A 26,987-nucleotide genomic window follows, 5' to 3' on the forward strand; every position below is an offset into this window, starting at 1 on the left:
CAGCAGAGACCCACCCCCTACTTTCACTAAATGGACAGCAGAGACCCGCCCCATACTTTCAGTAAATGGACAGCAGAGACCCGCCCCCTACTTTCAGTAAATGGATAGCAGAGACACGCCCCCTACTTTCAGTAGAGGGACAGCAGAGACCCGCCCCCTACTTTCAGTAGAGGGACAGCAGAGACCCACCCGCTACTTTCAGTAGAGGGACAGCAGAGACCCACCCCCTACTTTCAGTAGAGGGACAGCAGAGACCCACCCCCTACTTTCACTAAATGGACAGCAGAGACCCACCCCATACTTTCAGTAAATGGACAGCAGAGACCCGCCCCATACTTTCAGTAACTGGACAGCAGAGACCCGCCCACTACTTTCAGTAAATGGATAGCAGAGACATGCCCCTACTTTCAGTAAATGGACAGCAGAGACCCACCCCCTACTTTCACTAAATGGACAGCAGAGACCCACCCGCTACTTTCACTAAATGGACAGCAGAGACCCGCCCCCTACTTTCAGTAGAGGGACAGCAGAGACCCGCCCCCTACTTTCAGCAGAGGGACAGCAGAGACCCACCCCCTACTTTCACTAAATGGACAGCAGAGACCCACCCGCTACTTTCACTAAATGGACAGCAGAGACCCGCCCCCTACTTTCAGTAGAGGGACAGCAGAGACCCACCCCCTACTTTCAGTAGAGAGACAGCAGAGACCCACCCCCTACTTTCACTAAATGGACAGCAGAGACCTACCCCCTACTTTCACTAAATGGACAGCAGAGACCCGCCCCCTACTTTCAGTAAATGGAGAGCAGAGACCCGCCCCCTACTTTCAGTAAATGGATAGCAGAGACACGCCCCCTACTTTCAGTAGAGGGACAGCAGAGACCCGCCCCCTACTTTCAGTAGAGGGACAGCAGAGACCCACCCCCTACTTTCAGTAGAGGGACAGCAGAGACCCACCCCCTACTTTCAGTAGAGGGACAGCAGAGACCCGCCCCCTACTTTCAGTAGAGGGACAGCAGAGACCCACCCCCTACTTTCACTAAATGGACAGCAGAGACCCGCCCCCTACTTTCAGTAAATGGATAGCAGAGACCCGCCCCCTACTTTCAGTAGAGGGACAGCAGAGACCCACCCCCTACTTTCAGTAAATGGATAGCAGAGACCCGCCCCCTACTTTCAGTAGAGGGACAGAAGAGACCCACCCCCTACTTTCACTAAATGGACAGCAGAGACCCGCCCCATACTTTCAGTAGAGGGACAGCAGAGACCCGCCCCCTACTTTCAGTAGAGGGACAGCAGAGACCTGCCCCCTACTTTCAGTAGAGGGACAGCAGAGACCTGCCACACTTCCTGTAGAGAGACAGAGACCCACCCCCTTTTCCTGTAGAGGGACACAACAGTACCATTTCCTCTAAAGGGACAGAGACCTGACCCACTTCCTGTAGAGAGACAGAGACCCCCCCACTTCCTGTAGAGAGGCAGAGACATGCCCCCCAACTTCTATAACCTGTCTAGATTTCTTTGCTGATAGAGATGTATTACACCAACAACAGTAGACTGCAATTTCAATAGAAAAAAGATACCATGTGGCCGGCACTTTAGAGAGATTTTCAGGGGAAAACAATAGTTTATAAAAAAATATTTGAAGATAAAGTGACAACTGAAATGTTTTTTCCATCTACATAAAAAAGCAACTAAAAATTAAGGGTTGATAATGCTATAAAAAAAAAAACACAACAAGAAAAATATTTAATGTATCCTCTTTCGCCGAGCCCCTGGATGAGAAGTAAAAAGACACAGTGGGTCAGATAAGCAGTGTATTTATGCTTTGCCCAACCATTCATTTTCACGAAGGCCACATTAGCCTCATTGCTCACTCGTGTATGGTCACTAAAGGATGTACCATTGTCCCCGCCGGTCTCTGCTTCCCTCCTGAAGTAATGACATCTTCTGCCTATCACTGGTCTTAGCAGTGATGCTGAAATACACGGATAAGACCGCTGAGGTCAATGATTGATTGCAATGGTCAGTATGAGTGATGTACAGCACATGATCCCTACAGGTAGTAAGCGGAGACCAGCAGGGACCACAGGAGCAGTGGTGCCGGAGCAGCAGAGAATTGGAGTGGCGAGTAGAGTTTTTTCAGAATCCACGATGTTACGTCAATCAGTGAAGGTGGTGCGGCTCGTCCTGAGCCCCCTGCTCACAGTAACATAATGTATACAAAGGTGCCCAAGAGAAGCAGGTTTACTCAAAACATCTGTGATCCTTCGGGAGACTGACACCTGGGCTTTTACAGAAGATTACTGTCCCCCAGATAGAACTGTGCAGCCAGAAGTACAGGGGTTAAACTTAATGTCTGTGTGCGGGAACCTACCATAATGCACGACATGCAGACGCTTTGACCGGAGAGGTTCTGGGCTACTTTCTTCCTATCACCGTGAATGGAGAGCTCCCTCATGAACAGCAAACCTCTCTTTTGAAAGCAGCAATATGGCCAGAGAGGACGGGCACCTACATCCAATATGCGGATGCCCCATCAATGATGGGACGGGGTCGGATCCACCAGAGTTGGGTGCTCTCTCCATTCACTTTTATGAGACTTCCAAAATTAGCCAAGCACCTGTCCAATAACAATGACACCATCATCAGATGGTGCTCATATCGGAGCCTCACCATCCATGAAATAGGCAAGGGTTTTGTTCTCTAGAACTGAAGTCCCCAGACACGTCCATCCTGGCCACATGTCCTCCCAAGAGACGCAGCTTCTATTAATGGAGAAGTGGTCGTGCATGTGCGTCCCCATCAGTTTACGCAATGGAAGTTCTGAAAATAGCCAAGCACCTATTCATTCACCGTGACCACATCAACGGGATCCTTTGAGTATGCCATAAATGTCTACCCCATCAATGCAAATAATTCCAAGATACATACATGGTCACTGCTGACATCAGTCCCTCTCCATAAAGGACCCACCTTAGATTTCCCCCATCCCAGACACTCAATAGGGCCAATTTCATAACATATCAGAAGGTTTTTGGATCGCCGTTGGAAATTGGGAGAACCCAAAGAAAACCCTTGAGAACATCGACAACCTATAAACTCTATGAACAAACTTATCCTTGGCCACAATCGAGTTCAGGACCCCAGCACGGTGCAGCGATGCTAAACACTGAGCCACCATCTTGCAAATTAGATACCCGAATGATAAAGTTATGGTAGGGGTCCTGCACATTGGAGTTCAAAATCTAATTAGGGTGTTGTCCTCTTACCGGGAACATATAGACACCGGTGAAATCCTCATACCCAGGGCCATTAATTGCTCCATCCAGGAATCTGAACTCCACATTACCTTGTAAATAGACACTAGAATAAAACACAGAAGGCTTCTCCACCCAGCAGATGAAATAGCATGTGTGGGCGCCAGAGGCTTTGAACGTTTGTGATGGCATTGTTATAAAGACTTGTAGACTATTATACCACATTACAGGAGGGGCACGATCAGCAAGAGACCTTTCATTACACATCTCTGTGCAGCGGAGCTTATGGGTGTTGGAAATGGATCCTAATCATTTGGACGCCTTAGTAATGTCCTACCTGAGAGCCGTGTCCCTATATACAGGTCTAGGGCAAATAAAGCCACGAACCAGCCGACTGCCGTAATAAACTATAAAAGACGCACATCCACCATTTACTTTCCACAGCGTCCTCCCACTTGGAGGTCAAAGAGCTTGAGAAATGAAAGTCGGGAGGCAAATTGCAAAGATTTTCTTAGTTGAGTATTACATGGTGAAAATCCATCCAGGGATTGTGTGTCTTGGATCACTAGCTCGAGGCAAGTACTTGGCGACATCTCCCCACCCTCTACCACATACCTTTATGTATAGGCAAAAGTCTGCGAGTCCATGGGAGCGGGGAGAAGGCACCGGGGACCTGTCCTACACTCATCATCCAAAACACATAGTCCCCGGACAAAAAAACGAAAACATACGTGGCTGCAAAAACGCTGCCAATATGGAGCCTGCCTGCAGAAGGGGATTTTTTCCCCCAAGATATAAAATATTCATTATGTAAACTAGGGGGCAGATCAGTGAGGGATCAGTGACCTGTCAGAGGCCATACTGGTGGATACCTAATCAAAGCACCACATGAAGACCCCCACAGGCCGCCCTGGAGCACGAGCCTATCATTAACTCACAGGAAAAAAAAAGATTACACAACAACCACAAGACGGATCTCATCAACCCTCCAGAAAACAGTGAAATTCCAGGTTGTGAAACATCAAAAACAGGAACAATGCTATTGGGGGTGAATACTTTTGCTAGTCACTGTATATACTGTACATGGCTGGGTAAAAGCATGAATTATATCCAACCCTACACAGTCATTGCTGGAGACCAGGGCAGCTGTATCCATGCCAGGGATGGGGCTTTTTTTCATCCATTTGCCTTTGAGGCTTTTGTTTGTATCTCATTTCGTTTTCTGCTTCTGGGATTTGTCTGTATGGAAACCTGGAAGGAAAATCCACAGCAATTTTGGAAAGTGGTCAATCCACGGCAGCCCCAGATCTACATGGGGGGTGTTGCTGGAGTTGACGCCATTGTTTTCACCATCTAAGGACCATTTAGGTTATATCCTATAAACTACATTTTTGCACTCCACCCTGACTGACATGAAATACTATAGCATCCACAGGTGACCCATGCCCATTACCGCAGTGACCTACGTTTAGCTTGTGGCCAGAAGGACTGGTCAGCAAATTTTCTCCAGATGCCAGAGGACCACTGACTCCTGTAGACTACCCCACCATCTATCCCTCACCATGCAACCTGCAGGGAACGCTCTTCATGCTGCACTTTGGGGGTCACCATTACTGACCATCTTGTGTCCATGAATTTAACCCATTATTAAACGTGGCATTATTGCAGTCCATCTAACCGTGTCTATGGGTTTTCATGAAAGAGATGGTCATTGACGAGGATTTTGGAGCAGTTTGTGCTCTACAATCCTCATCCTAAACTCTGTGAATAAGTTTGCCGATGATCTCAATGGTGCCTATAGCACACATGGTGCTGATATTTACCACTCCCCAATTTTTCGGGTGATTTCGCTCCAAATAGAATGAATTAAGCTGCCGAAACACTTTGGATTGTGGGGTCAGCTGATTGATGGCTCAGCCGGCAGCCGTCTCGCCCAACTCTTGTACACATTAATAAAAGTGGGCTCACGAGTTCCAAAAAGGGTAAAATGTGCTCGAAATTGGCAGCAAAATTCAGCAAGTTTAGACTGTGCTGCGGAGTCATGGTGGAAAAACTGTGCCGTACTTGGACCCCCCCTATTGCCAGGATAGAAGGACGGTGCGGCTGCTTCCCCAGCACGGCCTGCAGAGTGCAGGCGCTGCTTATGGCAGCCTGTATTCCTTGCATTCAGCAATGGAGCTGATTTTTCACTTTCGCATCCACCAAAAAGAGCAGACTGACCGGCTATGAGCAGCACCGGGGAAATGCCTGAAGCTCGGCGTCATACCTTGGCGGCGGCGGACGCTCGTCTCCATGTACACACAAAGTCACAACGCTTGTGAAAGCGAGACCGTGTCCCAAATCCGGAAATGATTTCCAGAGAAATGATGCTGACACACAATTTTCCTCCAGATCTGGAATGTGGAATTTTTTTTTTAACGACGTGCCGTTTCCATCTGAAGGCCTTATTACTTTCTGCTGGCGGCTTTCTAGACAGAACCTGATATTACATGGGAAAAGGGTAAGAAAAGCCGAAATCCAAGACATGGCTGCTGCATACTTTCCAGTGTTGACGCTGTCGCTGCTCTGTTTATCCACCATTCTGTATTTTTATCCGAGGTGTCAGAAACCCATTCAAAATGTTCTTTAAGCTCGTGCCAAGAAAACATGTAAGAAATGAAGCAAGCGTTCCTCCAGGAGTCGCCTAGCAAATCACTCAGCTGGGAAAAGCTTTACTGTGACATCACCAAATTCTCACCCCGTCATTAGGAAAAAAAACACGAGACTCTCAAAGTGTCTCCCGTGATGGTCACCAACGTGCCTGTCCTACAAGAAAGGGTACAGACCAAGGGTGGTTGGGTTTTATCTGTCCGTATGTATGTAGGTGTGGAAAAGTAGGGTGAGACTTGCTTATAAAATGTTCACTACAAGTGAATAGAAGAAACTTTGTTATATATCTTATCAGAGAAATATGCTTCTTTCTCCACTTAGTAGCCACTATTCCTTGAATTATCTCCTGAACTCATTATCCACTCTGAAAAAAGAGCCAGCTGTTTGTTTGAGGGATCAAATTACAGCTGCCCACTAAAGTCTAAGAGGGTAGGAACAGAGAGAGATAAGCAGAGAGACCGCGCAGCTGCCTTCTGTTCTCCCACCCCAGAGATAGATTCACAGCTACACTGCTCAGTACTGCTGTAAAATGTTCTCCATGTTGTTTTTCGAACATGTGCTACATAGAGACAGGAGAGCAGCAATCTCTCATGTCTGTCTGTGATGCGTATGGGAGACTTCACTGGCTCAGAGACAACTGCAGGAGGGAAAACTGGTTAAAAATGCAGGCTACATGTCATATAATGGTCAGAAATGTTATTTATTGGAAGTATACTCACTTTCTTAAACAGTGGAGAAAACTACTGTAGAGAAATTAGTGAGAAGCTTATTTCAGTGGGTGACAATGTAAGACTTCCTTTACAATGCTGTCTTGGATTATAGTTTTTTTTTTTTTTTTTTAGCATAGCCTATGAACGTATGATTGGTCGGGGTTCCATCCCGTGGACAATCGCGATCAGCAGGCGGATGCACTCACTGGAGCAGTGTCTGTGTATGCAAGTTTCAAAATATCTTCCTAGTAAGTGTTTTATCTCACTCCATTGCAGGATTCACAGCTAAACTGCTCAGTACTGATGTAATATAATGCATCTGTGAAAGTGTGTGTAGAAAAATCGATACATAGAAATATAGTGTGTGGGTACGTGTGTGTTTATACAGGGCATACACAAGAAGTTTACTCTTTGACATAAGATATCTTGCATTTTAGGGTGGTCCATAACAGCATAGTTATTGCACCCCTGGGTGGCCGGGGGAAATGTTCTCCTCTGTTCCTCTCTAAACCCTTCTTTGAGTACATAGGGCTTTACTCCGGGCTCTGTCTAAAGTCTTCAATCCTACAACACACATATCTGAGCCAAGCAGAAATTTTCCAGTGTCCCAGTTTGCACAGAGCTGGCAGCCCTCGCTGTAAAGTGTTACTGAGCAGGATCAGCTCTTTCTCAGGATGAATTCATTGCACCATAAATATAAGGCAATTGCTGCCCACGGATGAGCAGTTCGTTCAAAAATCTGGATTAATAAGGGTCAAGAGTTCTGGTTTTATGGAAAACACACACACACACACACATATAATATCTATATCCTAAACTTACGAAACAAAAATATTTACAACTTTCAATTATAATTTGTGTCTCTATTCATTGCCAGTTTCAAGATCGGCTATGTATGACAATGGGAACATTCCCACTAAGAGGAGAGGAGGCAAAAAAAATAATTCTTTTTCTGATAAGATATAATAAAAAGTTTCTTATTTTCATTGATACTATTGATAAATGGAAAAAATAAATAAATTAAAGTGACAGTTACCCAGCAAAATGTGCATTAAGGAATCAGCATTTTCTGTTCCCTTAAAGAGGCTGACCACTATATGACTGCAGACCTGTGAATCCTTACATTGCGCAGTGTGCGCTGTCAGGATTCTCCGATCCGAAGATTTGCATAATTCCAGCCACATTCTAACTAGACGTACCCAGCCTTGCTCAATTCACTTGTATTGAATGAGGTTGTGCACGTCTAGTCGACATGTGACCGCATGTATGCAAATCACGCGCTCGCCCACAGCTGGAGAATCCTGACAGTGCGCAGGACCCCAAATCTGGACAGCACCATTAATATAGTAATAGCGCTCACTTATAAGGATGGCATAGAAGGGGCAGGGCAGAGCAGTGGCGGATGGTTACACATATATGGTCAGCATTATTACAGTCCCTTATGGGATAGTTTGCAGCTACAATGTATTTCTTACCGCTGCTCTATAAATTCAGCATCATTTGGGAATAATTTCCTGACCCTGCGAGATGAAAGCCGCCTATAAACCAAATATGCTTAGTGTAAATATTTGTCAAGAACAAAAAAAGACCCTTTCGTCAGAAGCCATCCCCATGCACGGCCATATACCCCGAGAAGGCCCAATGTGCTGTTATTTATAATGGCGTGCTTTGAAATGTGCCGCACACATCCTGCAGACATAAAGAACCAGCCCCGATACGCAACAGGCACTGAAACATTAAAGAAAACACCAGAAGCTTCCACGTTCTCGGGCCTGGGGTTCTTCATGCATCTAGTAAATCTAAAAATGTATGAAGAATGGTGGGGGCTACAGTAAAACCAAGAAAAAAAAACAAACATAAAACTCTACATTCTTTGTTTTCAGTTTTTTGGAACCCATGTTGGTGTTTCTCTATTCACATCCAAAGCAAAAAATCAGATGGAATCAAGTCTATGGTTTTCAGATACTAATTAATGGTGGGGGTTTGGGTGACAGATTCCTGGTAACGACGTTAAGTCACATGTCTGACTGCGGGAAGGTGCAATAACGTAGTCTGTTTCCAAGGGCAACCAGCAGAATTTTAAAAGTAGCTCTGGTGTGACCTCGTGTAAAGGGGTATTCATCGAAGACATGCCATGAAAACCCCTCCTAAAGGTTATGCAAGCTCTCGTAATTAGCCAACTCTCACTCTACTGCAGATGTGGGGGTAGAGAAAGATAGTCCGGATGAATTTCAACATGCCTGACCCTTTTGTTTTTGGGGGTGAGATATCTGGCAGGGTCATCTGCCCATACAGAGGACATGTACAGTCGGCTAATCACAAGGGGTCACTGTAGGCTGGAGGGACAGGTATCTAATGTAAATGGTGTCCAAATTAATGACAAACACCACTATTAAATCTGGCTTCCTTTGGAATAAACAGCTGATTGTTATGGGTGCTGGGTTTGGACCCCCACTGGTCTGATATTGATGACTTTTTCTGAGAAAACCCCTTCAATACACAAGTTAATAAAAAAAAAACAAAGAAAAAAACAAAACAAAAAAACTTCATCCATGTGAACTGTGCTGAAGGTTTCTTACATCAGCAATATTAACATGTACATGTTCACATCAAGGATCTTTATGGAGTGTGAACAAACCCATCGGCTCCGGCTGATACCTGATGTCCAGCTCTAACAGAGGAGTGTTGGCGCTCTCCGCACTAATGGCGGATACAACACTGCGGTAGGACCTGGCTCTTCCGTCACACTGTACATCTACAAATTGTAGACCGCAGACCATGGGAACAGCCTAAAGGCACACATAGGGGTCTGAGTATTTTGGGGGTGGTACACTAATTAACAAAATAACAGGGGTTACTTTAATAAAGGAGGTTTCTGTGACAGAACATTAATGGTCTAGGATCAAGTATGGTCCACTCCACCATCGGCATCACCACCGATCTGCAGGACTGAAGACACATTTACATGGGTAGATTTCTGCCCATAATGTCGGTATAACCAGTTGATAGGCGGCTACTTTACAGCCCTTTTACCTGGGTCAACGACGCGGTACGTGGACCAATTAGCATCAACATAATGGTTCTAGCTCCAAAGTTTGCATATTGTCAGAGCTCCTACCCGGTATTTATTGCAGCAATAATTGTTTTTTAGGCCACATATAAGATATACTTTACTTAGAACCAATGAAGGCACATGAAGTGTATGTAAAACAATCAATAAAGTTTATTTCAGATAAATATACATAAAATCTTAACAACAGTATGTAATGGATGCCTCAAAAAACTACTAAAGACCAACAGTAGAATGACACTAACTCACATAAAGTATATACCCTAGTAGGTGGTGTGATCATATGGCAACTGCAAAAACAGGATATATCAATCTAATCTAATATGGGGCAAAGTGTCATTTATCCAAATCAAATAGTTCAACGTATTGAAAACCTGTTTACCATAGTTACCATCCATGGATAAATATCAATCAAGTGTCTATGTGCATAGTACTGCTCTTTTCTCATGAAATAAGGTGCATGGAATCACATAATACCTGTGTGGTGTGCCAATACTGCTGCGTCTCACCCCGACGCGCGTTTCACCTATTCTTCAGCCTATTCTTCACATGCCCCCGGAAGAAGAATAGGTGAAACGTGTGTCGGGGTGAGACGCAGCAGTATTGGCACACCACACAGGTATTATGTGATTCCATGCACCTTATTTCATGAGAAAAGAGCAGTACTATGCACATAGACACTTGATTGATATTTATCCATGGATGGTAACTATGGTAAACAGGTTTTCAATACTTTGAACTATTTGATTTGGATAAATGACACTTTGCCCCATATTAGATTAGATTGATATATCCTGTTTTTGCAGTTGCCATATGATCACACCTACTAGGGTATATACTTTATGTCAGAGTGTCATCCTACTGTTGGTCTTTAGTCGTTTTTTGAGGCATCCATTACATACCGTTAAGATTTTATGTATATTTATCTGAAATAAACTTTATTGATTGTTTTACATAAACTTCATGCACCTGTAGGGTTTCGGTATCAATCTGGAAGAAGCTTCGTGGAGGTCAGTCTCCTGAGGGAGTGTCAATCTGCTGGATGTTAAACAGAGTTGAGTGTGCTACTGGTGAGTGACCAGCCAAAATGTGAGCTGTAGCTGAGAGAGAGACATGCCTGGGTCTGTCTCTGAATGGAGACTGCTCTAAGCAATTTAAGAGAGCTACAGGGAACCGTGTGGAAGCTGCAGCCTGTACAATGTGAACTGTGTCTGGAGTTGAACACTTGTGTTTGGCACTGACGCTGCTAGAGCTGGAGCTGAAGGGGATACCACAACTGGTGGGAACAGCCTCTTCTGTGTATGAAGTCTGCTCAGGGAGAAAGCACTGTAATCTGTTTGGGTGAGCCCACACTGACATATGTGATCATGATTAAATGCATATGAGGTGAGCTGTGATATCACCTGTGTTAATGCCTCTATATACAGTAGATAACACAGGACCCACCATTCACAATAGGTGATGTCACAGCTCACCTCCTCCTCCTGTACAATGACTGATTGCTATCTACTGTATATAGAGGTGTAATCAGTCATTGCACAGGAGGTGGTGAGCTGTGACATCACCTATTGTGAATGGTGCATCCTGTGTTATCTGCTGTATATAGAGGTGTTATCAGTCATTGTACAGGAGGAGGAGGAGGTGAGCTGTGACATCGCCTATTGTGATTGCTGGATCCGGTTTTGTCTACTGTATATAGAGGTGTTATCAGTCATTGTACAGGAGGAGGAGGTGAGCTGTGACATCGCCTATTGTGAATGCTGGATCCTGTTTTGTCTACTGTATATAGAGGGGTTATCAGTCATTGTACAGGAGGAGGAGGAGGTGAGCTGTGACATCACCTATTGTGAATGCTGGATCCTGTTTTGTCTACTGTATATAGAGGTGTTATCAGTCATTGTACAGGAGGAGGAGAAGGTGAGCTGTGACATCACCTATTGTGAATGCTGGATCCTGTTTTGTCTACTGTATATAGAGGTGTTATCAGTCATTGTACAGGAGGAGGTGAGCTGTGACATCACCTATTGTGAATGGTGCATCCTGTGTTATCTACTGTATATAGAGGTGTTATCAGTCATTGTACAGGAGAAGGAGGTGAGCTGTGACATCGCTTATTGTGAATGGTGCATCCTGTGTTATCTACTGTATATAGAGGTGTTATCAGTTATTGAACAGGAGGAGGAGGAGGTGTGCTGTGACCACCTATTGTGAATGGTGCATCCTGTGTTAGCTACTGTATATAGAGGTGTTATCAGTCATTGTACAGGAGAAGGTGAGCTGTGACATCGCTTATTGTGAATGGTGGATCCTGTGTTATCTACTGTATATATAGGTGTTATCAGTCATTGTACAGGAGGAGGAGGAGGTGAAATGTGATATCATCTAGTGTGAATGGTGGATCCTGTGTTATCTACTGTATATAGAGGTGTTATCAGTCATTGTACAGGAGGAGGAGGTGAGCTGTGACTTCACGTATGGTGAATGGTGGATCCTGTGTTATCTACTGTATATAGAGGTGTTATCAGTCATTGTACAGGAGGAGGAGGAAGAGGTGAGCTGTGGTATCATCTATTGTGAATGATGGATCCTGTGTTATCAGTCATTGTACAGGAGGAGGAGGAGGAGGTGAGCTGTGACTTCATCTATCGTGAATGGTGGATCCTGTGTTGTCTACTCTATATAGAGGTGTTATCAGTCATTGTACAGGAGGAGGAGGTGAGCTGTGACATTCACTGCCCCCTGACGAAGCTGACGCGAAACGCGCGTTGGGGCGTCAGTGGTGACCCCTGGTAATCTGCAGGATGGGTAAGGTCTATGGAACCGGGATTGGCTTTTAGGGTGTTATACTCTGACTTTAACCCCACTGTGGGATCTATGATATGTAGTCAATGACTACCCGGTCCAAAAACCCTTACTGTGATATGCACGGTTGCCACTTTATGATGTAATTTATGCAGATTTTTATAGGGGCTGCCACCGTGTGACTTCAGTGTTTTTTCCAGTCTCCCTTGCTGTGTTTACTTGTTATCTATCAATTGACTGTTTCAATACTTTGTATATGACTTTTCTATGGAATAAAAATGTATTTATATACTTTTTGAAATTGGACGTATACTCCGAGTGTTTTTCTCAGGTATATTCATCTATATAGAGGTGTTATCTACAGTGTTACGGCCATTTCTCCAAAGTGTCCCAGGAGTGGTTTCTCAACACCACAACACTGGGCCGCATGCTTGTGCTAGTGTGCGCAGCCTGTGTAGTCTAAATGTGCCAACAAGGCTTACAGTGTCTCCAGACTGGTCCCCATAGAGCACATCTGGGACGTCATTTGGTGGCATTTCCAGCAGAGGATGTTGATGATCTGACTTATACATGGCAGAACCTTCCACAGACGACCAGTATTAGCCTCATTGATTGCAACCAGGGCTGTAAGTGCCAGGATTTATGCACGTGGCTCATACTCCAGACTTTATTATATCTCGATGTATACAAATTATCTTCGTTTTTCTATCATTTGATCAGTAACATGTCTCTCCACCCTGGGGTCTCCATCCTGCGAGTTCCATCATTTCACCAGTTTTCCTTCTTGGTGTTGCGATTACAGTGTTGAGGAGCGTGTTCACCCGACAAGTTGCTAGTGACAATGTCTTTAGTAGATAACATTGGAAGGCTTCCCGTCCCACTGATGGTAGAATCAAGAGTGAATGGAGCCACCGTTTAACTGAAGCACCTAAGACTCCACAAACTAGTAAAAGAAAGGTGTGCCCCCCATTAAAGGCTTGTGCGCACGATGGAAAGTCTCCACTTCACACCCACACAGACAGCTGTCACAATGGAGGCCAATTAACAAGCTGGTCCTTTAAATCCTTTACAAATCCATATACAGAATGTAAAAAAAATAACGAGATGAAAGCCGAAGAAGTTCAGGAGAAAGTCAGCAGAGGATACAGATGTGGGGAGCAAATAAAGAGTTAATAGATAGAGGGCCAACATGGATAAACCAGTACTGGTGCCGAAGAAGCCCAATGTCTCTCTACAATCTCCAGTAAATACCATTCCTTTATTAGACTCTGCAGTATGGAAGGGTCCCGTGACACTAAACATGTTCCCAATGCTGGGTCTTACAGAGATAGGGTGTAAGCGGGTGGCAGTAAGTGCGCAATTTGCCAGCAGTGCCTCCACAGGAGAAATGAAGTATTACACAGTGGCTCCTGAGTCGTCCTCCAGGGAAGAGGAGCCACTTTCAACTCTCGGAAACACAGGAGGATCCTAAATAGAGAAGCTCCTTCTATGAAAGGGGTTGTCTAGGACCTAAGTATGAGATCAGAGGGATTCCCACAATTGGCAAGGTATAAGGGGTGGTACACACACTGCACTTGGAACAAAGAAGGATTCCCTGACAAAATGCAATGTCGCTGCCACTACAAAATTCATGAAAAAATATAGTAAAATGAATATCCACGTCAACTTATAGCCATTGCAGAAACACTAGTTCCTTCTTGAAGTTGCACGGGAATTGTGGCGCTGCTGTAATGTTCGGACGGACTCTTGATTTGTACATTGATCCATTCACTGTGCGTGGTGTGAACTGGGCTCATACAATGAGTAGAGCAGGATTTTTTTTTTCTCTTTTCGTGGGAACGTGGTTGGTAGCGATGGACGGGGTGGTTTCTGGCTATGTGACACATTACGTGACTTTCCTAGCAGAGCGGCTGGATGTATTGCTGGTAATTAGTGAGAAGCGTGACTTATTACCGGTGCGGCGCACGCTGCTGAATGGCATGAAAAAAAGAATCTATTCTTGCTGTTACATTGTCGGGCCGCAGTAAAACTCCAGTTATGTGCTGCCTCCATTAACAACAAAGACATACTCACACAAATACCGCCGTGGCCTCTTAAACGCTCCCCATTAAACAAACTGCAGCACGCAGGTCTGCGACTGAAATATCTGCAGTTGTCGTCGCTGACTTGGGATCTAAGCCACTCTGGGCGCATCGTAGTGAGCGAAGAACGGCGGCACGCACAGGATGTGTTATACGACATGAGACCGTGGTTACAAAGGAATAATGGCCCCCAAAACGGATTCATCCTCCTCCCATCATCATGCAGTATACTCCAGAGCTGCATTCACAACTCTGCCGATTTTCATAAAAGGCTAATAGCTTAGAGTCCTATAATACATCAGATCAATGTAGGGTGAATGATGTAGGAAGAACACTTCCCAGAAAGGAACCACCGAACCAACAAGGGAGGCTGAAGGATTTCAGCTCTGAAGCTTGCAGAAATGTGAATACATCTCTGGGATGTAGCGATTCAAGATTTTTTAAATTCTATTTTATATCTTTTCACCTGTATTTTTATTTATTTTTTTTTAGTTCACCACTGTGAACATGGTTTAGGGTTTCCAGAGGTTTAAGTGATTCAGCATTTGAGACTTTTCTAAAAGTGGGCATATGCCTGAAATTTTGCCACAACTTTGGGAAAATTATAATAATTTTTTATTTCTATAGCGCCAACATATTCTGCAGCATTTTATATTTTAGAGCGGACTTTTACAGACAATTGGTTTTCTTTTTAGGCTATGTGCACACGTTGCGGATTTTGCTGCGGATCTGCAGCAGCTTTGCATGCGTTTACAGTACAATGGAAAACTATGGAAAATGCAATCCGCAGTGCCCATGCTGCGGAATAAACCGCGCGGAAACGCTCCGGGTTACATTCAGCAGCATGTCAATTCTTTGCGCAGATTCCGCAGCGGTTTACACCTGCTCCATAATAAGAATCCGCAGGTGGAATCTGCACAAAATCCGCAGGTAAAATGCAGTAAAAAATCACTGCGTTTTACCTGCGGATTTCTCAAATCCGCTGCGGAAAAATCAGCAGAGCTCAAAACTAGGTGTGCACATACCCTTATTCTGAAACAAACAACAAATAGGACAAAATAACTGAAAACTTCAGCATGCATAACTATTCACCCCCTAAAGTCAGTACTTTGTAGATCCTCGTTTTGCAGTAATTACGGCTGTAAGTCATTGTGGACAAGTCTCTCTGAGCTTTCCACATCTTGCCGCTGGGATTTTTGCCCATTCCTCAAGGCAAAACTGCTCCAGCTCCTTCAGGTTAGATGGTTTCCTCAGGTGAACAGCAATCTTCACATCTGACCACAGATTCTCACTTGGATTACGGTCTGGGCTGTGACTAGGCCACTCCAAAACATTTACACGGCTCCCCTTCAACCACTCGAGTGTTGCTTTAGCAGTATGCTTTGGGTCATTGTCTTGTTGGAAAATGAACCTCTGTCGCAGTCTCACATCACTGACAAACATGTGATGTCCGGCCTACAAGATGGGTGGGCTTCATGTGATGTCCGGCCTACAAGATGGGTGGGATTCATGTGATGTCCGGCCTACAAGATGGGTGGGATTCATGTTATGTCCGGCCTACAAGATGGGTGGGATTCATGTGATGTCCGGCCTACAAGATGGGTGGGATTCATGTGATGTCCGGCCTACAAGATGGGTGGGATTCGGGTGATGTTCGGCCTACAAGATGGGTGGGATTCGGGTGATGTTCGGCCTACAAGATGGGTGGGATTCGGGTGATGTTCGGCCTACAAGATGGGGTGGATTAGTAATGTGAAGGACTATAGTTCTGCATTTCCTGCTCCCCAGCATGTGAAACACAATCCTTTCAGAGAACAGGGGATAAGGAGAGAATTTATAGAGCAATGGATGGAAGACGCATGTGACGTGTGATGTTCAGTGGTGTGGATAACTACGTATCCAGAGGACAGATAGTGTTTTTACCTTGAATCTGTGACTAAGTGCTAAGCTGGTTCACAGAGGCATTGCCGCCACAGTGACAAAATAGCAGGAATACCATATGCAAACAATATTTGAAGATTTGGATAGATTCATGTTTTTTACCCTATTTTTACTTTACGGTCATGAATACTTGATTCCACCATATTAACTCTGCATTAGGAGCAATAGTTTTTTACTCCGGAGCTGGATTTTTTTTCTTACTTACTCAGCAGAGGACGTTGGGCGGTGGCGTTTTCCTTGCTCGGATGTTCCTGTGGACTCTCATGGATTTGCTGATGGGGGTGAGCTGAAAATCAACTTTTTCACTATTAGGAACAATAGCCCTGACAAGCACACCTCACATTTTTGTTTCCCCCTCCTCTCCAAGGCGGCAGGGGATCTCGCCCCTCTCAGTACCTCCTATCTTAAGGTGCTGCATCAAACCCCCCACTCAGTTTTGCTGCCATTCTATCGGAGAGCAGGTGTGACCTCAGCGGCCTCTCAGGCTCATTGCGCCTGAAGGTTCTCACTTTTGAAGGTTTGTACTTTCTGGATTTCTGTAATCACAATTGCTTATTTTGCTCATTTTATGAATGACTAGAGCAAGGTTTGTGGATATTTCGTAGAAATAAGTAGGGTTTTCTTACAAATAAAAGGATTTTGGCGGTAGTTGTGAAATTTGGGTACTTTTTGTTTTATTAAGTTTATGGATATTAATTTTTTTTCTGCCTCTGATTTTGTGTACTCTCTTTTAATACATCCCTATGAAGGTCACTGATTACTTTTAGAGCCCAGATATTGAGATAATTAGATATTATAGGCGGTTTTCTAAACTGTGGCTGTCGGGAGTGCCAGAAACGTGCCTGACCCAGGGTTAAAAGACACAGCCCAATTACCCAACATGAGCGCCATATAGGACACCATCGATATGGAGCAAACACTTCTGTTGGCTGCCATGGAAGGGGGGCTTTATACACTGTCTAATTCCTGTAATAATTGGGCACGCATGCTGTGCACCCCTCTCACACCCCACGTTCTCGGTAACTTACCCTGAGCCTGTCTTTGGGCAGCGCAACTGCGCCTTGTTTAATGACCTCCAGGACCCGTTCCACTGAGAGGTCGGATCCGGCCTGCTCCAGGCGAGAACTGAAGAAGCCAATGACCTGGAAAACAAAGACGAAATAGGTAAAGTTATTAATGTATAATATAAGACATTGGGATGCATTCTGTGGATATGGAGCAACAGTTTGACACTTAATTGCATGAATCAGGATTAAGTATGAATTCTACAGACAGAATATCAGCACTCCGGGCCCCAGAAGTTAAGATTCACCTAATGTAGGATGGAAAGCACACAATCTTGTAAGAAATTGATAGTGATATTGGTGCGTTTTGCAAATACCTGTGTTTTTAGATTAGAGTGTATGTTTCCATCAATGTGCTAGTGACACTCTCTGGTGACCACGGATATGTCCGCACGCTGTCCTCACAGCCAGAGAACACGGATATGTCCGCCCGCTGTCTTCACAGCCAGAGACCACGGATATGTCCGCACACTGTCCGAACAGCCGGCGACCACGGATATGTCCGCACGCTGTCCTCACAGCCAGAGACCACGGATATGTCCGCACGCTGTCCTCACAGCCAGAGACCACGGATATGTCCGCACGCTGTCTTCACAGCCAGAGACCACGGATATGTCCGCACGCTGTCCTAACAGCCGGCGACTACGGATATGTCCACACGCTGTCTTCAAAGCCAGAGACCACGGATATGTCCGCACGCTGTCTTCACAGCCAGAGACCACGGATATGTCTGCACGCTGTCCTAACAGCCGGCAACCACGGATATGTCCGCATGCTGTCCTCACAGCCAGAGTCTACGGATATGTCCACACGCTGTCTTCACAGCCAGAGACCACGGATATGTTCGCACACTGTCCTAACAGCCGGCGACCACGGATATGTCCGCACGCTGTCCTAACAGCCGGCAACCACGGATATGTCCGCACACTGTCCTCACAGCCGGCGACCACGGATATGTCCGCATGCTGTCCAAACAGCCGGCAACCACGGATATGTCCGCACACTGTCCTCACAGCCAGCGACCATGGATATGTCTGCACGCTGTCTTCACAGCCAGAGACCACGGATATGTCCGCATGCTGTCCTAACAGCCGGCGACCACGGATATGTCCGCATGCTGTCCTAACAGCCAGAGACCACGGATATGTCCGCACATTGTCCTAACAGCCGGCGACCACGGATATGTCCGCACGCTGTCCTCACAGCCAGAGACCACGGATATGTCTGCACGCTGTCCTAACAGCCGGCAACCACGGATATGTCCGCATGCTGTCCTCACAGCCAGAGTCTACGGATATGTCCACACGCTGTCTTCACAGCCAGAGACCACGGATATGTCCGCACACTGTCCTAACAGCCGGCAACCACGGATATGTCCGCACACTGTCCTCACAGCCGGCGACCACGGATATGTCCGCATGCTGTCCAAACAGCCGGCAACCACGGATATGTCCGCACACTGTCCTCACAGCCAGCGACCATGGATATGTCTGCACGCTGTCTTCACAGCCAGAGACCACGGATATGTCCGCATGCTGTCCTAACAGCCGGCGACCACGGATATGTCCGCATGCTGTCCTAACAGCCAGAGACCACGGATATGTCCGCACATTGTCCTAACAGCCGGCGACCACGGATATGTCCGCACGCTGTCCTCACAGCCAGAGACCACGGATATGTCTGCACGCTGTTCCCACAGCCGGTGACCACGGATATGTCCGCAAACTACCCTAACAGCTGGTGACCACGGATATATCTGCAAGCTATCCTAACAGCCAGTGACCACGGATATGTTTTCACACTGTCCTCACAGCCGGTGACCACGGATATGTCCGCAAGCTACCCTAATAGCTGGTGACCACGGATATGTCTGCACGCTGCCCTAACAGCCGGTGACGACGGATATGTCCGAACGCTGCAATAATAGCCGGTGACCACGGATATGTCCGCACACTATCCTCACAGCCGGTGACCACAGATATGTCCGCACGCTGTTCTTACAGCCGGTGACCATGTATACGTCCACTTTACAGCTGTTGCTCAGACCCCGTCCAAATTATTAAAATATCATCAATGTAGCGGTAGTACGCCAGAGGCCTGATGGGACATGAGGACAAAAAGTCGCTTCAAAGCTTGGCCATGAAAAGATATGCATACTGTGGAGAATAACCGGGTACCTCTAGTAGTTACCTACAGTCCAAATCTGGAGGTGCTAAGAGGAGCTGCATGGAAATTACAACCTTTACTGCAAAAAGATGCCCGATTACAATGCATTTTTCCAGACCCCCCACTACTGTGTTTTAGGCAGCCCCTAAATCTAAGAAGCATCATTGTCAGAAGCTCTCTGTTCTCCCCAACAGCTGCAGGTACCTTTCCTTGCAATCAGAAAAAATGTGAAACCTGTCCATTTATAATGACCACGGACAAGATAAAGATCCCCAACTCACATCAGGACTACAAGATCCCAGATACCTTCAGCTGCATCACTTCTAATGTGGTGAACCTAATTATATGTACTAAATGTCCAACTGGGGGTCTGTATGTAGGGGAGACAGGGCAGAAACTGAGAACAAGGATAAATTCTCACCGCCATGCAATAAAAGAAAAAAGAATGGATCTACCTGTGGCCAAACATTTTTGTGTGCCTGATCATAGCACCATGGACCTGAAATTACTTGTATTGAAAGGTAACTTCAAATCTCAGAGAGACAGGAGAATCTGGGAGTATAAATTTATGACGACCTTTGACACACTTAGTGCAGGGATGAATGTGTCGCATGGATTTATGTCTTTTTACATCAATTAAGGAAATTGCACTTCAGACCTTATGGGGCATCATAACAGAACCAGACCCCAATCAGAGGACAACAAAACATTCACTCCTTATCTAGGAACTGTTCCAATATTTATGGACACAAATGTTTATCACTCTCCCATAATGACAGTTCTGTGCTATGTTGTGTATGAATATGTGATTCTTCAGATGTTGTATTAGTCTTTGCCTGATGAAGAGAACTGTGTAGTCTCGAAAGTTTGCAATTTGTTACCATCTTTTCAGTTAGCCATTAAAAGGTATCAACCACTGAGGACTCTCAATTCTAAATATTTTTCTATCTCCTGGCTAACACGGTACTAAGATATATATCTTTCCTGTATCATAATGACTTACTCAGAGAGCCAAAGCTAACAGACAGTTCTCCATCCTCCTTCTCGACCTGTCCTCTGCCTTCGACACAGTCGACCACTGCCTACTGCTACAGATTTTTTCTTCCCTTGGCATCAAAGGCCTTGCCCTGTCCTGGATTGCCCCATACCTTTCCGACCGCACATTTAGCGTTTCCCACTCCCATACTACCTCCTCATCCCACCCTCTCTCTGTTGGAGTCCCTCAAGGCTCTGTCCTAGGGCCCCTACTTTTTTTTTTCCATCTATACCCTTGGCCTAGGACAACTCAAAGTCTCATGGCTTCCATTACCACCTATATGCGGACGACACTCCGATCTACCTCTCTGGCCCAGACGTCACCTCTCTGTTGCCCAGAATACCGGAGTGTCTGTCAGCCATATCCTCCTCCTTCTCCTCTCGCTTCCTAAAACTCAATGTAGACAAAAGCGAACTCAACATCTTTCCTGCATCTTGCGTATCCGCCCTACCTGATCTATCTATTCTGGTAAACGGCATCACGCGCTCTCCCGCACCTGAAATCTGCTGCCGCGGGGTAACTCGCGATTCTGCCCTGTCCTTCAAACCTCAAGTCCAAGCTCTTGCCATCTCCTGTCGCCTCCAACTCAAAAATATTGCCAGAATCCGTCCCTTCCTCAGCCCACAATCTACCAAAACTCTTGTGCATGCCCTCATCATCTCCCGCCTCAATTACTGCAACACCCTCCTCTGTGGCCTCCCCGCTAACTCTCTCGCACCGCTCCAGTCTGTCCTCAACTCTGCTGCCCGGCTAATCCACCTCTCTCCTCGCTTCTCCCCTCTGCAAATCCCTCCACTGGCTCCCAATTCCCCAACGAATCCAGTTCAAACTACTAACACTGATCTACAGTACAAAGCCATCCACAACCTGTCCCCTCCCTATATCTCTGAACTAATCTCCCAATATCTTCCCACATGTAATCTCCGATCCTCCCAAGACCTCCTACTCTCCTCCACACTTATTCGTTCTTCACACAACCGCCTACAAGATTTCTCCCGAATATCCCCCATCCTCTGGAATTCCATGCCTCAACACGTCCGATTATCCACCATCCTCGGATCCTTCACACGGAACCTGAAAAGCCATCTCTTCAGGAAAGCCTACAGCCTGCAATAATCATTCTGCCGCCTCACCAACCACCCGAGCTGCCGCACCCCCGACCTTCCGTCTCTTCCCCATTATCAAATAGAATGTAAGTCTGCAAGGACAGGGTCCTCTCCCCTCTGTACCAGTCTGTCACTGTAAATTTGTTTACTGTAAATCTATATTATTTATAATGAATAATAATAATTGTGAGCCCTCATGGGCAGGATCCTCTCTTCTCCTGTACCAGTCGTCACTTGTATTGTTTAAGATTATTGTACTTGTTTTTTATTATGCGTTCCCCTCCTCACATGTAAAGCGCCATGGAATAAATGGCATAATAATAATAAAAAAATAAATAATCCTCAAAAATCTCCAAAAGTCTACAGAGTAGAAACAATATAATCCACTCCATACAATAGTTTCTCCCCTCCTCTAGGTCTCTGTTATATCTTTTACAAATGAGACAATAACATTGGCTTCTCCGTATATGTAATAGAAGTATTTTATTAAACCGTATTACACCAACCAGTTGCTTATATTTTTCTCTGTATCTTACAGTGCCTTGCGAAAGTATTCGGCCCCTTGGAACTTTTCAACCTTTTCCCACATATCATACTTCAAACAAAGATACCAAATGAAAATTTTTGGTGAAGAATCAACAACAAGTGGAACACAATTGTGAAGCTGAACGAAATTTATTGGTTATTTTACATTTTCGTGGAAATTCAAAAATTGAAAAGTGGGGCGTGCAATATTATTCGGCCCCTTTAACTTAATACTTTGTTGCGCCACCTTTTGCTGCGATTACAGCTGCCAGTCTCTTGGGGTATGTCTCTATCAGTTTTGTACATTGAGAGACTGAAATTCTTGCCCGTTCTTCCTTGGCAAACAGCTCGGGCTCAGTGAGGTTTGATGGAGATCGTTTGTGAACAGCAGTTTTCAGCTCTTTCCACAGATTCTCAGTTGGATTGAGGTCTGGACTCTGACTTGGCCATTCTAACACCTGGATATGTTTATTTGTGAACCATTCCATTGTAGATTTTGCTTTATGTTTGGGATCATTGTCTTGTTGGAAGACAAATCTCCGTCCCAGCCTCAGAATCATTTTGTATCCAAATCCGGCTTTAAACTTCTCCATAACGGTATCACGGACCTGCCTGTTGTGTTCCTTGGTCTTCACACAGAACCCTGAGACTATCAGAGCAGGTGCATTTATACGGAGACTTGATTACACACAGGTGGATTATATTTATCATCATTAGGCATTTAGGACAACATTGGATCATTCAGAGATCCACAATGAACTTCTGGTGTGAGTTTGCTGCACTGAAAGTAAAGGGGCCGAATAATATTGCACGCCCCACTTTTCAGTTTTTGATTTTTCACAAAAATTTAAAATAACCAATACATTTCGTTCAACTTCACAATTGTGTTCCACTTGTTGTTGATTCTTCACCAAAAATTTACATTTGGTATCTTTATGTTTGAAGCATGATATGTGGGAAAAGGTTGAAAAGCTCCAGGGAGTCGAATACTTTTGCAAGGCGCTGTATATAAATTAAGGGTTATTTCTGTGACTCGGAGTACCAGCGTTTTTTTAATGAGTAATTTTTATTTTACTTTCTAAGCAAATTAAAGTTATTTCTTATAGAATCCAAAGTTAGGAAGTTTTCGGTATCATTTCCTTGTGATGACCAAGGTCTTTGCTCGCTGTCTTACTTTCCGTGAACGCAAACAATGTGTCCTATGAAATGACGACATGCAGAGAGCTTACAGAAGACATGTTGCAGAATTGTTTTACTTTTGGAGGTTTATTCCCATCTAATTAGTTCGGGGCATATCGTTTACATTATGATCGGCGGGGGTCCGACCCCTTGCTGGTTCTGACCACGCTTGATACATCAGCTACGGGCGCATCGTATACGGGGAGCACCTGGTACAATTTAGGGTTTTGGTGTATAAGAGGCATTTCACAAACCAGCTCCAAAGGTTCCTGTAGGTTCGGCTGTAATGCAATGTGTACAGATCTCCTGCCGACAGGTCATGGGCAGAGTGTAACATTTCAAAGCATAGCCAAGAGGCGCTCCAGACGGGCAGGGTTTCCTCTGCTGCCCCCATGAAAAGCGGACATGGCAGACACAGGGATTCTACAGCAACATCCTCACCCGTGGTCTCCGCAGAACTCCACATGAAAAGGTTACTGAAACATTTCCCAGATTCGTGTGTCTGCTGCGGTTTCCAGCTAAATTACAGGGAGATTAACCCAGTAACTGCTGGCGAGGAATGCAATAGGCCTCATGTGTTCTGGTTTATGCAACATTACTGCGAGGTCTGCTGGGATTATTCTCATCCAAATATCATCCGAAGAAAGTCTTGGGAGAAAATAATGGGGCACAGCTCTCCTGTAACATCTTCTGGTCCTGGAGTCGAGAATCCATCGCCAGCACATCGCAAATACTGGATCAGTCATTGTATACAGGATGATCAGCTGACGGCTCTGTACTGAGCTGTACCTATACCCTAAGCAAGCGAGAATAACCTACTAAGGACCCCACTGATCCCAACAACTGGGCTCTGCACATACCAGTGTCAATGGGGTGGAGGGTAAGCATGTGCACCTTATTCATCGTCTATAGGACTGATGACAGTACAGTGTAGTGGTGAGAATGCTGACTCGGTACCATTCATTCACTATAGGACTGATGACAGTACAGTGTAGTGGTGAGCATGCTGACTCTCGTTACCATTCATTCTCTATAGGACTGCTGACAGTACAGTGTAGTGGTGCGCTTGTTCAGTCTTGGCACCATTCATTCTCTATAGGACTGCTGACCGTACAGTGTAGCGGTGTGCTTGCTCAGTCTCGGTACCATTCATTTTCTATAGGACTGCGGACAGTATAGTGTAGAGGTAGACTATCAGTCTCAGTACCATTCATTCTCTATACAGTGTAGTGGTGCGCTTGCTCAGTCTCGGCACCACTCATTCCCTATAGGACTGCTGACAGTACAGTGTAGTGCACTTGCTCAGTCTCAGTACCATTCATTCCCTATAGGACTGCTGACAGTACAGTGTAGTGCACTTGTTCAGTCTCGGCACCATTCATTCCCTATAGGACTGCTGACAGTACAGTGTAGTGCACTTGTTCAGTCTCGGCACCACTCATTCCCTATAGGACTGCTGACAGTACAGTGTAGTGCACTTGCTCAGTCTCAGTACCATTCATTCTCTATAGGACTGCTGACAGTACAGTGTAGTGCACTTGTTCAGTCTCGGTACCATTCATTCTCTATAGGACTGCTGACAGTACAGTGTAGTGCACTTGTTCATTCTCGGCACCATTCATTCCCTATAGGACTGCTGACAGTACAGTGTAGTGCACTTGCTCAGTCTCAGTACCATTCATTCCCTATAAGACTGCTGACAGTACAGTGTAGTGCACTTGTTCAGTCTCGGCACCATTCATTCTCTATAGGACTGCTGACAGTACAGTGTAGTGCACTTGTTCAGTCTCGGCACCATTCATTCCCTATAGGACTGCTGACAGTACAGTGTAGTGCACTTGTTCAGTCTCGGTACCATTCATTCTCTATAGGACTGCTGACAGTACAGTGTAGTGCACTTGCTCAGTCTCAGTACCATTCATTCCCTATAGGACTGCTGACAGTACAGTGTACTGCACTTGTTCAGTCTCGGTACCATTCATTCTCTATGGGACTGCTGACAGTACAGTGTAGTGCACTTGTTCAGTCTCGGCACCATTCATTCCCTATAGGACTGTTGACAGTACAGTGTAGTGCACTTGTTCAGTCTCGGTACCATTCATTCTCTATGGGACTGCTGACAGTACAGTGTAGTGCACTTGTTCAGTCTCAGTACCATTCATTCCCTATAAGACTGCTGACAGTACAGTGTAGTGCACTTGTTCAGTCTCGGCACCATTCATTCCCTATAGGACTGCTGACAGTACAGTGTAGCGCACTTGTTCAGTCTCGGCACCACTCATTCCCTATAGGACTGCTGACAGTACAGTGTAGTGCACTTGTTCAGTCTCGGCACCACTCATTCCCTATAGGACTGCTGACAGTACAGTGTAGTGCAGTTGCTCAGTCTCGGCACCACTCATTCCCTATAGGACTGCTGACAGTACAGTGTAGTGCACTTGCTCAGTCTCAGTACCATTCATTCTCTATAGGACTGCTGACAGTACAGTGTAGTGCACTTGTTCAGTCTCGGCACCACTCATTCCCTATAGGACTGCTGACAGTACAGTGTAGTGCACTTGTTCAGTCTCGGCACCATTTATTCCCTATAGGACTGCTGACAGTACAGTGTAGTGCACTTGTTCAGTCTCGGCACCACTCATTCCCTATAGGACTGCTGACAGTACAGTGTAGTGTACTTGTTCAGTCTCGGCACCATTTATTCCCTATAGGACTGCTGACAGTACAGTGTAGTGCACTTGTTCAGTCTCGGCACCATTTATTCCCTATAGGACTGCTGACAGTACAGTGTAGTGCACTTGTTCAGTCTCGGCACCATTTATTCCCTATAGGACTGCTGACAGTACAGTGTAGTGCACTTGTTCAGTCTCCGTACCATTCATTCCCTATAGGACTGCTGACAGTACAGTGTAGTGCACTTGTTCAGTCTCGGCACCATTTATTCCCTATAGGACTGCTGACAGTACAGTGTAGTGCACTTGTTCAGTCTCCGTACCATTCATTCCCTATAGGACTGCTGACAGTACAGTGTAGTGCACTTGTTCAGTCTCGGCACCATTTATTCCCTATAGGACTGCTGACAGTACAGTGTAGTGCACTTATTCAGTCTCGGCACCATTCATTCCCTATAGGACTGCTGACAGTACAGTGAAGACACAAAAGAGTACAGTGAGGTCAAAAATACTCTGTTGTAAAAAAAAAATCACAGTAATAAGCAAGTGCTAGTCAAAAGATGGAAAAAACAGGGTATTTAGTTGATACGTTTTTTTGCAAAAAAATGTATACTAAGCTGCTCCACCAATCGTCAAGATATACCCATATAGAGCAGTCCTAACTGATGTATATAATCCATATCTGATGTATTTAAAAACCTGATCATCTGTATAGTACCTGTATA

The 26,987-nt window shown here is 45.4% G+C and overlaps 1 protein-coding gene across 6 annotated transcripts in view; it reads right to left on the reverse strand.

Annotated features, from left to right (window-relative positions):
• DYM (dymeclin) overlaps positions 1-26,987 on the reverse strand; it is a 328,401-nt gene that overhangs the window by 35,705 nt on the left and 265,709 nt on the right. For all 6 annotated transcript variants that reach the window (XM_069746704.1, XM_069746678.1, XM_069746713.1 and 3 more), the window contains one exon: positions 17,543-17,656. In XM_069746704.1, coding sequence (XP_069602805.1) covers positions 17,543-17,656 — 114 coding nt within the window. The remainder of the gene's footprint in view (positions 1-17,542; positions 17,657-26,987) is intronic.

This window comes from Ranitomeya imitator, chromosome 1 (assembly GCF_032444005.1).
Source record: "Ranitomeya imitator isolate aRanImi1 chromosome 1, aRanImi1.pri, whole genome shotgun sequence".
Taxonomy (NCBI): Eukaryota; Metazoa; Chordata; class Amphibia; order Anura; family Dendrobatidae; genus Ranitomeya; species Ranitomeya imitator.